This window comes from Terrapene carolina, unplaced genomic scaffold, assembly GCF_002925995.2.
Source record: "Terrapene carolina triunguis isolate 2854851 unplaced genomic scaffold, T_m_triunguis-2.0 Scaffold558, whole genome shotgun sequence".
NCBI classification, from domain to species: domain Eukaryota; kingdom Metazoa; phylum Chordata; order Testudines; family Emydidae; genus Terrapene; species Terrapene triunguis.
In genome coordinates this window covers 4,985,807-4,999,590 of record NW_020664909.1, presented here as the reverse complement: position 1 = coordinate 4,999,590, position 13,784 = coordinate 4,985,807, and the positions used below count along the sequence as shown (strand labels likewise).

Sequence of the window (13,784 nt, the reverse complement as noted above, 5' to 3'; positions counted from 1 at the left end):
TTTTAGAAGTGTAAACACTGTTTATGTGTTGTTTTAAAACAAACAGATTAACCCAATTTCCAAACACAGTTGCAGGGACAATAGGTTTTCATGCCCATCACCTGAACCACAACCAGGTCTCCTGAACTGCCCTCATCCCACGCAGACAGGTCCCATAAACAAAAATGGCTGTTTTTAGATCATTTTGCCAGCCATCTGATAAACTGAACAAATTTGAAGTTTGCTGTGTCTTTTCGTTTTCCCTTTCTTTCTATGTCCCCACCGGTGACTGCACTTGGTTGTTCTTTAAAGAGGGCTATCCACTCTGTTGAGCTGTCCCCTCTCTGAGTACAGTAAGAGAACAAACCATCTATCCTGCTCCCTTTGGGGTTACCTGGGGGTTTGAGCATTGGCCTGCTAAACCCAGGGTGGAGGGTTCAATCCTTGAGGGGGCCATTTAGGGATCTGGGGCAAAACTCTGTCTGGGGATTGGTCCTGCTTTGAGCAGGGGGTTGGACTAGATGACCTCCTGAGGTCCCTTCCAACCCTGATATTGTATGATTCACAGCAACAAATTATTCACTACCTGGAATGGTAGCAGTGAGCCAGAGCGAGTGCTCTGTCCACCCACATGTGAGGAGGTGGGAGGCAGCGAAAGGGGTACTGCTGAGTAGATGAAGGGGAGAAGGCACAGAAGAGTTGCTTAGAGCTCTCCCTGCCCACTCAGGGTACATCTACACCACAGTTAAAAACCTGCAGCTGACCCATGCCAGCTGACTTGGGCTCAGACTAAAGGGCTGTTTAATTGCAGTGCAGACGTCCAGGCTTGGGCTGGAGCCTGGGATCTAGTATTTGGTGAGGTGGGAGGGTCCCAGAACTCGGGCTGCAGCCTGAGCTGGAACGTCTACACTGAAATTCAACAGCCTCGCAGTCTGAGTCTGCTGGCACAGACCAGTTGCCGATGTCTAATTGCAACGTAGACCGTGTTTAATTTGTGCTGGGGCTGAGTCCCGGCACCCCTAGGGTAGGCAGTTCATAGCCCCGGCACCTCTAGGCCTGACACATCAGTTAAGTAAAAAAATTGCTTGAGCCCCAGCACCTCTCTCATTGCAAATTAAGCACTGAGTGCAGACAGGCTGCTGCAGATGAGGAGGAATAGCAACAGGCTTGCACCTGTGCAAGCAGATTAATTTACTGTGCTTACACTTATTGGGTGCCAGACATTTAGAAGATCATCTGCTGAAGCAGAAGGAAATTTTAAGCTCAAGAGTTTAATAGTATCAGAGCATAGGTTGGTGGGGCTTGTAACTTCAGCAAACTGCTTATCTCTGGCTGCAGGGGCTTAGAATAGCACCTTTACAGCTCTGTAAGCACATTAACTCGGCTTGCTAGCTGTAGAGTCCAAATAGCTGTGCAAAGAGATAGGAGCTAATGTATGTGGAGCCAGTATGCTTTGGAAATTTTGGCTATCTACATCCAGATGAAGATGCTGGAAAGATCCACCAGGAAAGCTGGCAGAGGTTGTTACTTGAGCAATCCAATGAGGGCTATTAGCAGGTGTTATCTGTGCAATGAGCCAATACACCTCGTTAGCTGCACCAGCTGATTAACTCAGGAATAAGGCTGTAACAAGCTCCAGGGAAACTCAGCTTCAGTCAAACCTCAAGGGACAGATCTGAATTTCAGATAACCAAGAATGTTGGTTACTTGGGATTCATTCAGCTGTTCGAAGAATTTAGAAACTTTACTGGCTGAACCTATGCAACTTGCCAACAGATCTTACTTTTTCTTTAATATAAACCAACCAGGGAAATTAAATGCTAAAATGTGTTAACAGAACTTTAAAATTGTAAAGTCACTCAAAAAAGAAAAAAATCAGAAAATTCTGAAGTAAAGGTTTTACTGGTAATGTTAACTCAGCCACATTACACATTCAGCATTTTCTATTCTTATTTTCCTTCCTAAATGTAGCTTAATTAATGAATGCCATAAAACAGGGGAGGGCAAACTACAGCCCATGGGCTGAATCCGGCCCGTCAGGGCTTTCAATCTGGCCTGCGGGATTGCCAGCCCCGTGGTGCAGTGGGACTAAGGCAGGCTCCCTGGCCCCATGCCACTCCTGGAAGTGGCTGGCACCATGTCCCTGGGACCCCTGGGAGGGTGCGGGGAGGGAGTGCAGAGGGCTCCGCACACTGCTCTCACCTGCAGGCACCACCCCCGCAGCTCCCATTGGCTGGGAATGTGGAACTGTGGCCAATGGGAGCTTTGGGGGTGCTACCCGCAGGTGAGGGCAGTGTGCAGCAGAGCCGCCTGTCCCACCCCGCTCCCAGGAGTCACTGCTGGACATGCTGGCCACTTCCAGGAATGGTGTGGGGCCACGGCAGGCAGCCCGGAGCCGCTCGAGGTAAGCAGCGCCGGGCCAGAGCCCGCACCCCGAACCCCCTGCCACACCCAACACCCCTCTTGCACCCCAACCCCCTGCATACCGCACTCCCTCCTGCACCCCAACCCCCTGCCCCAGCCCTGCATACAATTTCCCCACCCAGGCCAAAAAGTTTGCCCACCCCTGCCATAAAAGGTATAGGATGTGAGACATGGCTGAACTAACATTGTGTACGCCTTAGAAATAGAACTATATAAAGTAATTCAACCACTTGGTATTCAAACATTTTGTAACCACTCTATAATACAGTCTCATCTACATATTTACTCCTTCATGATAAATAACCATGATAATTCTTTATCACTTCATTTCAAGCACCCTGCACACTTATCCCTGCTGTCCTTAATTTAATTGTTCTTGCAGTCAAACATCAAAGTTAAAGAATGGAAGTGAATTATTGTTGACTCCCAATCTCCCTTCAAACTGATTGGGACACTGACAACATTGTGTTAAGATACCAGGATAACAACATTGAAGAATTCCTCACACCTTCTTCCTGCTTGAGTTATAAAATTATCATTACATTTGGTGAATTATGTATTTTCTTTGAGCCAAAATGTCATCTTTTTGATATTGTTATTAACTTTTCAACTTTTCCTGACAACAGAGTTACTTTGTGTAAACTGTATTTAAACATGCATCTTGAGTGCACAAAGGCAAGGAAGCAAAAGACAATTTTAAGGTTGGGTATGGAGGAGAAACCCACTGTTTTCTGAGAGTCTACTCACAGTAGGAAATGCTACAGACAAGATTTTCAGTAGTGATTAGTCATGCTGGCTGTCTCAATTTTTACATGTTTTATGTCAGAAATCCTAAAGGGGCCTGAATTTCAAAAATTACCAAGCAACTTGTCTGTGAAAATCCTGGACTCCGAAAAATTTAGCAACCCAGAATCACTAATTACTTTTGAAAATCTTAGACAGATGTGTTCAATAGTAAGGTTTATGGTGTCAAGCCTTAAGTCATAATGTTAATACACCTTTGTTGCTGACATTTCAAGAGGGGAGAAAAATATGAGTTTTGGCTAGTATCCTGTTTTTAAGCCTTTATTTTAAATTTTGTTATATGCGTGTGCCAGGTTCTTGAGGACATTTAAATACATTTCTTTAAACTCACATACTACCATCAAATGTTTCCAACATATCACTTAACACTTCCCCCAACCCCAGAAAAGTTCACTTACAGAGTAAGTGAAAATTTTCCCATCAGTCTTATTTTTACATTTTTCATTTTAAGGGCAAAATGATGTAGCCTATGCATACAATTGATTCATTATCAAGCCCTGAAATTCCTCATGTTCAGAACTGGCAGACTAAGACTACAGAGAGTCCCGTTACACAAATGCTACAGACAGATTAGGCTTTTTTATTGCAGAAAACTGCTAATGTTAGTCTTTGATTCTGTTTAATATTTTTTTTTACTCTTTTTGCTTTCATTTTTCTTTTAACAGCAATTCCCTAATTGGAGATCCATATTAGTAGCTATGCTAGCTGTTACTTACTGAACACCTTGACTACTGTAGGCTCTTCATACACGTTGTCCTCAGTTACTAGCATACATACAAATCTTCTTTCATCACTGATCCTTGCATTTTTGATGGATAAGGTATAATTTTCTGAGAGACTCAATCTGCCTTTGTATTCGGCTACGTCATCATATTGAACTTGTCTTTTTGTTGTTGACCTGAAGGCAATAAATACTGGAGAGTTGTTTGCCGTTTCCTAAAATAAATAAATAAAATTAAATAATCTAAATAAATAAATGCTTCATTTTCCATAAACACAGAGACTTATTTAGAAGTGCTCCAAGATCTGCAATGGGTGCCTGCTATTCAGCCAATATGTAGTTAAAAATGATGGCAACAGACATAATTCATAGGATTAGAATTTTTGTTTTGATTTTGGGGGGGGCGGCGAGAAGAGGATGGGGTATTCTCCAGTTGCCATGCAATCAATTGATCCAATACTATAGAAGTACAAAGAGTGATGATAAGATCTGTCATTTGAAGGACAGTCTGTTGTGCTACATAGCATACTGGGTGTTAGACTGGCTGCACTGGAATGGATTACCATTCCATGATACAATGCTGATATGGAATGAGGAAGGGCCTTCTGTGACAAAGGCTGGTGGCTGTGGAATTAGCTGCATTTCCACATACCAAAAGGTATATAAAATATCAGAGGCATCCAAAGTTAGACTCAAGATTTCAGTTGCTTTTTTCAGCAGGGCTTTGGAGCTGTTGTTGCCGGCACAGAGGGCCCGAGGACAGCAACAGCGGGGTTCGTTGCCCGGTGTGCTTCGCGCCAATGAACACACCAGGGTGGAGAAGCAAACAAAGTTTATTTGAGATCTCAAAGCGGTGCAAGGAGACTGGCACGTCTCAGATCAAGCACACCATCATAAGCAGTTTTTCTCTTTTTATACATTTCACAGCTAAGTTCCTCCCTCTTCCCCCTGCCTTCTCTCCCCCCCCCCCATTCCCCCTTCCTTCTTCTACAAAAGTCATGTTTATACATTTAAGCAGTTAAATCATTTTGGCGGCTATAAGTCTAGCTCGTTAGTAACTCTTCTCTAAACCGTTATCTGGTCCTGTTTCCCTTTGATTTATTATCTCCCCTTCAACCAGAAACATACAGGCCTCATTATTACCGCTTGGTACGGGTATGAGTGGGGGTTGCAATTGATAACTGACTGTTACACATTCCAATTTCTGCCCCGGCTTTTGAGGTCGATTAGAGTTAAACATGGAAGGAGTTTGGTTCATTTAGGCATAGTGCAGGAAGGCTTCATCAACACTCGTGGTCTTCCACCCTCCCGAGTTACCTAGGGTTATGCCTAGTGACACCAACACTGTGCTCCGGCTCCGCTCCAGCTCCAGGCAAAAACCTGCAGCTCCACTGCTCTGGAGCTGCTCTGTGCTCCAGCTCCGGGCTCCGCTCCAAAGCCCTGTTCTTTAGGCTATTGTTTTTACGTATTTTGTATTGTTTGTCAGGGATGTTCAAATATAGTTCCCCACCTGGGATTTAATCAGGCAAAATTGCCCATTTTATTCTAAATTAGTTTTTAGTTTCTTTTTGTTAAAGCATCCAGAAGTCTCTAAACATGGGAATATACCTACAATAAAAGATTATTTGTGTGTTTTAGGATAACCTGTAAAGTAGTTTCTAGACATCCTCCTTACTTTAATCAGTATGCAGTTGCTATAAAAAAATGGAAAATATCAAAAGAGAACTTTACATGGAGCTGCCATAGAGAAAGTTAATATTCATAAGAGGCAGAACTGCAGGCTGTGTTTTGCAAGATTTGTTTTCCCCTCCCCTCCTTTACATAAAAGCAAAGGGAAAGACTATTCTTCATGTTATGATGTTCCAGGAAACAGAGATCTCCTTACATCAAAGCACCAAGAATTGATAGCACAGTGCTTGTGAGCTTTGTTGTTCCTGTCCGCAATGCATGAATATTCACACATCACAAATGTTCTGCCCTAGCATGCACCAAAGTCAAAGTAAAATCTCCGGTAAATTCTCTGGAGACAGATTCTTCTCTGAGTGTTTCGAAGTCCATACTAGGGACCTGGAAGGGCTACCCCAAGAATATTACAGTAGAAACTGAAATCTCCTCTCAGTCTATAAAATAAGAAGTCTATGACATGCCCAGAAATTGACAAGGGTGTTCTTGCTTCCAATGAAAGGAAAATGTCTTACAAAAGATGAAAAACAAACAAAATCATTGGCATGCTAGGAGGCCAGGGAGCAGGGGGTTACATGGAATATATTTTGGCTGTAATTAGCATGTTAAAAATCTTAGCTGGTTACAGTTGTACAAATTATTATACACAACATATGTCACCTACCCCTGTACCCTTGGTGGTGGTGGTGGTGGTGGTGGTTTAAGAAAGGTGTGACAGATCTAAAGCAATCGGCAACTTCTAAATTTTTTCTCCACTGTTGATTAGTAACTATTCCCGGTGCAATGGGGTTGGGTGTTGGGGGAAGAGAGCCAGATTTCTCTCTCTCGAAAATAGTTTTGCAAGTTCACCAAGTGCAGCAACTGCCTTTCTAGAAAAAAAGCCCGGAAAGAAGGAAGGAAGGAGTTTTCAACAAAATTCTGGCCATCTTTTGTAGGCTTATTTTAAGTATTTTAACCCTCCCCTCTAAGCAAACATGCTCCACAGGACTCTGCAATTTACATCCCAAAATGCAGAGGTGGCTTTGAAAATTCTGATGCTCTTGAGATTCCTCCCTTCTTCCTGCAAGAATTGTTATCCTCATGGAAATGAGGACATCTTGTACGGAAGATGCAATTTCACAATACTGCAGTTCACTCCAAGTCCTTTTAAATTTTAAAGTGGCAGATTTGTTGCACAAAGATGGACCATTTGGTCACCACCAAAAGAAGAGAGTATTAGATTAATGAGCAGGCAAAACTTGGAATAGAAATTCCCTGCCAGAGCAAGAGATCTGGGAACTAAGTCAGCCCTTAACAAATGAGACCTCCACTCCTCAAAACACCTGCCAATGCATTTTGGTTTTGGGAAGTGAGAGGACAGCTTTGGAAATGGAGATCATAATCAGGGGAGATGCTTAAATAGGCTTTTCAGAAATATGGAAAATGTTAATTTTGACTTCATTTAGAGAGAGCTGAAAGGGGATAATGTTTATCATAACTGGTTTGCCCATTCATATTAATTAATTACTGCATACGGTTTCAATGCTGCTATGTACACTTGTGCTGTTTATTTTTTTAAGCTTACAGTGGTATATGACGAACTACAAAGTGACATTTACTAATAATAGTGAAGTTCACTGTGTATTCTGCGGTGTTTCCAATACAAATCAATGGAGTGAGTCAAGGCAGCGTTAGCTTTTTTCTACTGTGCTTCTGGCACATTCTTTGCACACCATTAGCTGCACAGGGAAACAGAACCCAGGTCTCCAGTAAGGCTCACTTTGCCCTTTGCAGCATGCAAAAATACAGTGAAGCATAGAACAGCATGCAGTAGTTGCCAACTTGGGCGTCCTTTTCATGAGGATAAAACACTTCCTGCTTTAGGAAGATTCAAATGTGCAAAGATAGCTTTTTTTGCAATAAGAGTGAGGCAACCGGGCATGTTTTTAATGTGGCTTGACAGAATGCCCTAGTTCTAATAATTATTTCTCTTGCACATTTGAGACACATTCTACCTACCTTCAACTGTACTTGATAGCAGAATAGTGGAATTATGTAAATTTGAATCTGCACTTTTATTCACAAAAAATATACTTATACTGGCAATAATTAAGTTCAAGGTAAGCCATACTCACATATTTCCATTTCCCGAACATCAGGTCATTAGGTACTCCCTGAGAACAAGGCATAACAATGGTATCTCCATATACTGCATTTACTGTGTACAATCCAAGGCCTATGAGAGAGAAAGGAATGGTAAGTGTTTTATTGGAATTCCAAGGTGCTAGTTACTATTTGGTTTAAGGTTAAAAGAGTGTGTCTTATTGTATTGTGTTATTTTCTACCATAGGGATTCATCCGTGAATGTTTTTAACAAAATAGGATTCAGTACATTAAATGGGTTTAGGTAATTATTCATGGGCTTTATGCACTCAGATTTCCTACTGCAGTTAATGGAAGCCATGTGGATTCTGAGAACAGAACTTCACCCTTTCAGGGAGAAGACCATATAAAAAAGGCTATGGACACTGGCTGCTATCTTGTATCAAGCCTTGTTGCCTTAAAACTGAACAAACATGTTTATCTTTCCCATCTGAAAACTCAGCCAGTTCTATCTGCAGGGCATATGTTGCAACACAATATCAAAATAAGGACAGCCTAGAATCAAAATAAACTTAATACCTTTGATATTATGCAATACAGCTGTAGCCCTGTCAAACCCAGGATATTACTGGTTCTTCACTACTTATGCTAAACAATCTGTTCCACCTTTCATTTTGCTGTGACATTTTCCCAGGCCTGAAGAAGAGCTCTGTCTGGTTTGAAAGCTTGTCTCTCTCGGACCAGCAGAAGTTGGTCCAATAAAAGGTATTACCACACCCGCCTTGTCTCTCTAGCAGACGGTTTAGACAAAGTAACCCAAGCATAATAGTGCTAGTGCATGGGAATTTCAAAGTGAAATTGACCAGTGTAGTTTCATTGTCTAAAATGAGTGAAATGCAAAAAGAAGAAACACTTTTAAAAATATGTCAGTTTTAATTTAACAACCTAATATGTTAATAGTAGCGCTGTTGTTACCAATACAGTTTTGCTTTGCTACTATTTTTATAAATCAATTTTACAAAACAAACTACGCAAGCCTACGTCACCCCCTCCCATGGAAAAAACTCACAGTACAGAAGTCTAGAGGGAAAACAGCCTTAGCAAGTCTTTCCTCAATATTCTTCTCAGATTGTTCCTCTGCACTGAATGAGGATGGGGTTTGCCCACTGTGTCAGGCATGGCAATTTTGTGACCCTTACAGAATTAATTTAAACCTTAGCAAATTAAATTTAAACCCCAGGCCTACACTACACACTTACTTTGGTATTTCTATGTCGCTCAGGGGTGTGAAAAATCTACATCCCTCAGGAAAACCTCAGGTGGGATTTGAGAACCTGTTCACTGGCCATAGTCCTTGTTGCCATCAGAGAGTGTAGGTTTTTTTTTATTTTATTGTTTAATAGGTTTTTCGCATAAGACTTTTACTTAAGAATAAATGTGATCAGTTAGAAAGAGGAGTGTGTAACTTAACTGTGGCAATTTCACTATTTAATATCTCTGAGGAGAATACTAAAGCAGGCCTGCTTAGGTGTATTCCCTTCCTGGGGAATTCAAAGTATAGGCAGGGAGCTGTGCAGCCAGAAAATATTCTGGTCAAGATGGAGGAAGACGACAACAACTGGGGAGGAGGAAGCCTGAGAGTGGTTGCCCTTGCTGGACCTCAGAGGGGTAATACAGATGCAGTTGCCCTGAAATATGACATCCACCACTCCTATGGATTTGGGGCTTCTGCCAGAGATCACAGCCATTGGAGAGTGGTCCTGTGCCTTCACACAGGCCTGGGGACCCTTTGCTTCCCTTCTTCAATGCCAAGCCAGCATGGCTTCACTGGAGCTGCACAGTCAAAGATTTCCCCCAACTTGCTGCTGAACCAGGAACCTTATTTAAGGAGCAAGAGGGAGCTGATGGCATATCCAGGGCTGTACAAGGTGGTCATACATCCACCAGCTGCATTAATTTTTCAGCAGATTCATCACGCCTTGCCAAGGCCAGATGTTCATGGTGTACTTGTCCCCTGACTTACCCTCTCCCAAAGTACAGATCTCTGGGCCAGAGGAGTACTCTCCAGGGGTCTGGAATGGCACTTGGAATTGGCCGACACTCCGCCTGCCATGTGTACATCCTGGTTAGGGATGTGCCCTCACCTCAGTTAGGTGGATAGTTAAAATAAAATATATATTCTGAAAGGGTCAAATACTGAAGTTCTTACCCAGTGTTTACTCAGGCAGACTGACTGTTTTTAATGAGGATTTTGCCTGAGTTTATTACTACTACTGTTGCTAGTACTGAACATTGAATATTGTGGTAACTCCTAAAAGCCACAGTCAGACTAGACCCCGGTTGTGACAGGTGCTTGTCACAGATGTGGTTGAGCTCCTGGGCAGGACACTCACCAGACTGCTCTGAGGGGAAACAAATGCTGAATCCCAAATGCTTTAGCTTGCTGGGGCTGGGCAGAGTTTAGGCACTATTCCTGGCTTTGGGCCTCTAGGCCCACACTCCAGGTTCATGCCTCATGTCTGACACCCCTCTTGGCACCAGGGACATTCTCGATCCAATTGCCACAGCCCTGAAATTAATGTCTCTCCCAAGACTCCTCAGCAGCACTTGCACATTCTCCAGAAACCCACCAGAAGCGTGCGCCTTCTGGTTTATAGTGCAAGCCAACAGACACAGACAAACTTTGCACAGGATTTTAGATACAATATTCTCTTTACTTAGCACACAGATATGCATAGATCTAGATAAATTAACACACAGCGATATACATTTTCCCTGTCTCTGTTTCCTCACACCTAGGTCAGAATATTCTGTGCAGTCCAATATCCCATCCTCTCTCCACTGTTCACCTGCAATCTCATCCAGGACATGGAATCTCTGCTCTCTTCTTAACCTCTCTCTGTAAAGTGATTGCTGAGGGACCCTCTCTTTTATAACTTCTAGCCCTCTTATCAGATGATTCCCTTAACAGCCTCATCAGGTGATCAAAATCCCCTGCTTGGTGATCAGTTACTGAGTTACCAACCCACCTGGGATGACTGGTGGTTCTGTGCAAGGCTGAGCCTACTGTCTAGGGTGGTTCTATTTCAATGGGAGAGCATTTACATTAATGACCCTTTATTGTTATCCTTATGCTGCTCCCCCTTGGAATTTCTGTCCAAGATGGAGGTAAAAGGACAATGGAGAAGGCAAACTAACCCATTCAAAATGGAGTCCGCAATCTGACAAAGTGCCCCCTCACTATCCAACAGAATTTAAAAGCTGTACATATATTCTCTAACTCATCACAGTGTTATACAAAAATACTGTAAGTGAAAATCCTTTCTCCAAAATGCATACAATGTAAACGACAAGACAAAACAGGCAGAAGAGAATCAATCAAGTTGGGATTGAGATCCTGGCCGGGGGGGGGGGGGGAAAGAGGAGGGAGGGTTTAAGATAAATATAATAGGCTGTTATATTTGTTCGCATCCTAAGAGTTCTAGCTTAACAATATTCCTTTTTAACCAATTTGTTGCTAATCATCTGCTTCTGTTATATGGTCACATACTTAATTTAAATATAATCGGTCATATTTTAAAATAAAAAACAGTCTTCTTAGAGCGTGTTGTAATCTGCTATACAGTTTGATTAAGTTCAAGTGCTATTTTCTAAATTAAGAGAGACAGCATTTGATCCACTAGATGGAGCTAAAGAAATGTAAACTTAAAAGTTACAAAAAAACAAAACCCCTCTTAATTTACAAACATGAAGACCAATATTTCATGCATTCAGAAATACTGTTGGAAACAATAATCAAAAGTAGAAAAGGGGGGAGGGAACCCTAGATTCCCCTTACCCTGCTCTAAAGAATTGGTTTCGGGTGGGTGGAAGAATGGTGTAGTTTTAATTTTATATTTACAATTCTAATCTTAGTTTCTGTTAAACAGCAAGAAAACTCCCCTTTAAGTTCTTTACCTCAAGAATAAAAAGTAACAAAAGAGCCTTGCTCTTATGTAAATAAGCAGCAAACTATTTGGTATATAAACTAGTTCAAGCTCAAGTCAAACAAGCATTTTAAATTATTAGACATGACAGCATTTTAGATAGAAAAGAAGGAGATTTGCTTGTTCTGCTAATGTATACTCAGTGCCATCATGGAAAAAAAATATCCCTGTGGGACTCTCATTGTTGTTCCTTTTTTGTTCACTCTCAGACAATTATATCAACTTCTGTAAGTTGCTACGGTAACAAGCATATACTACAAAACACTCAACAAGCAGCTTCAGCAGCTTTGGGAGTGTGACTGAAAATGCTTATGGAGACTATTTAGGTTTACAAAATTCAGAGTATGTAATCAATGAATGGTCTGCTAAAATGAAAGTTTGGATGATTTTGTCTGAAATCAGAAGCCACATACCAGTTCCCTTGAGATGGCTAAAATAAGATAGTTTGAAGACGAAGGCAATCTCTTGTACAGCAAATTCAGGCTAAACTCAAATTATCCAGTTTCGTAGGCAATTGTGCATAACAAAAATACATTTGTGTTTAAACACAGAGAAACTGCAATTGAACAAAATATGAGAGACCCTTCTGCAAAATTCTCACTCTCCCCCTTCCCCCCCCCCCAAAAAAAAATTGCAGCAAGGAATCCAGGATGCATAAAAGAATTCTACAATGCAAACTAGCAAAATCACTACAAACACTCATAACAGGAATTAGAGAAATCCCTGCAAAACTATTTTAGAAAACTACATATGAAAAAGACATATTTTGACGTTTCTCTTCTGTGTTAGTGGATATATTTGTAAGATGCATGGGGGAGCAAAAAAAAAGGGGGGGGGGACTAATAAATTGACACTTTGCAGTATAAAAATCACCCTTAGAATTTTTCCAGGCAACTTTCCAGTTTACTTAAGGAGGAAAAAAAAAAAAAAACCAATCCAAATATGTAGCAAATTGCTCTACAGCCTGGTATGGTGTGGTCAAGGCCCTGCAACTGTTTCACCTCTGGAGGGAGGGGAGTGGGGAAGCAAGAGCAAGTAGGATTGTAAGGAGCCTTTTTACAGCCACACAAGGCACTTCTTAAACACCCCTCTGCAGCCCTGCAAGGACTCTAAATGATAACAAACATGTCCTTTATGTGAGGACATATATAGTGAAACATTTAAAAATAATGCAACTGGCATATTCTGATCTCATTTGTTGGTGCAAGTTGGGAGTATCTCCTCTGAACTCGTGGAATTATACCTGTACTGTATAACCAAGATCCAAATCTAGCTCAAAGTGCTTACTTAGCCTACTTTGACTGAATCATTACAAACAGATTTAAGCAAACCTAGTTATCTCCTAGGTCAGTTTTTTTCCTCTATGATACGGCAGTGAAGTCACCATGCTTTGGTTGGGACAATAGAGTCAGGCTAGTTTGTGCCTTTCTACATAGGCCTGGATAGGGGAGTAAAGGAGTAGCCTCAGGAGGCGCTGTCAGAGGGGGGGTCTCAAAGCAGAAACTCTTCCCTTCTTCCCACTTCATAAATAAAGGTGGCAATTGGCTGACAACTTAACGAGTTCTGACACCTTCTGTACCAACTCGGCTGGCACGTGGGAATGGCAGAGCATCTATTCCTTGTCTCTCACCAACTACCTGCTCTAGTGAAAAGCAAGTGGCCATGTGGCATCCATTTATTTCTCTATGACAGCACCCAAGGGCTGGTTAGCCCACACAAAGATTATGGGGCTGGGAGGTTATTACTCCCCTAGTTCCTTGTGTGGACACTAGCACTTGCATAGCCCTAGTCAAAATCTAGACTACGGCAATTATGATTTCACAAATTCAGCAGTAACTTCACTGCAGGTCATGTTGCAGGCACAGACAGAATGTCAGACTTTAAGAACAGATATATTTGATACACATTAAAGGGGATGACAACAGAAATTATGGAAAGTGTGTGAATTGTGGCCTGATTTCCCCCTTCTCTCCCCCTTGAAGTGTTGAGTGTTTTTGCATCAAAATCCTGTTTTTTTAGCATCTAAGAGAAACAACTTTTGGAGAAAGTTTTAACAGAAATATATTATTTGCATGCATTTTAAAATGTAAAATGTGTTTGAAATC

At 41.7% G+C, this 13,784-nt stretch overlaps 1 protein-coding gene across 2 annotated transcripts in view; it reads right to left on the bottom strand.

The window, feature by feature from the left end:
• Window positions 1-13,784, bottom strand: part of ALCAM (activated leukocyte cell adhesion molecule) — a 161,392-nt gene that overhangs the window by 37,095 nt on the left and 110,513 nt on the right. For both annotated transcript variants that reach the window (XM_024200328.3, XM_024200329.3), the window contains exons 2-3: window positions 7,726-7,826; window positions 3,924-4,143 (exon numbers count right to left, since the gene is read on the bottom strand). In XM_024200328.3, the coding sequence (XP_024056096.1) occupies window positions 3,924-4,143; window positions 7,726-7,826 (321 nt within the window). The remainder of the gene's footprint in view (window positions 1-3,923; window positions 4,144-7,725; window positions 7,827-13,784) is intronic.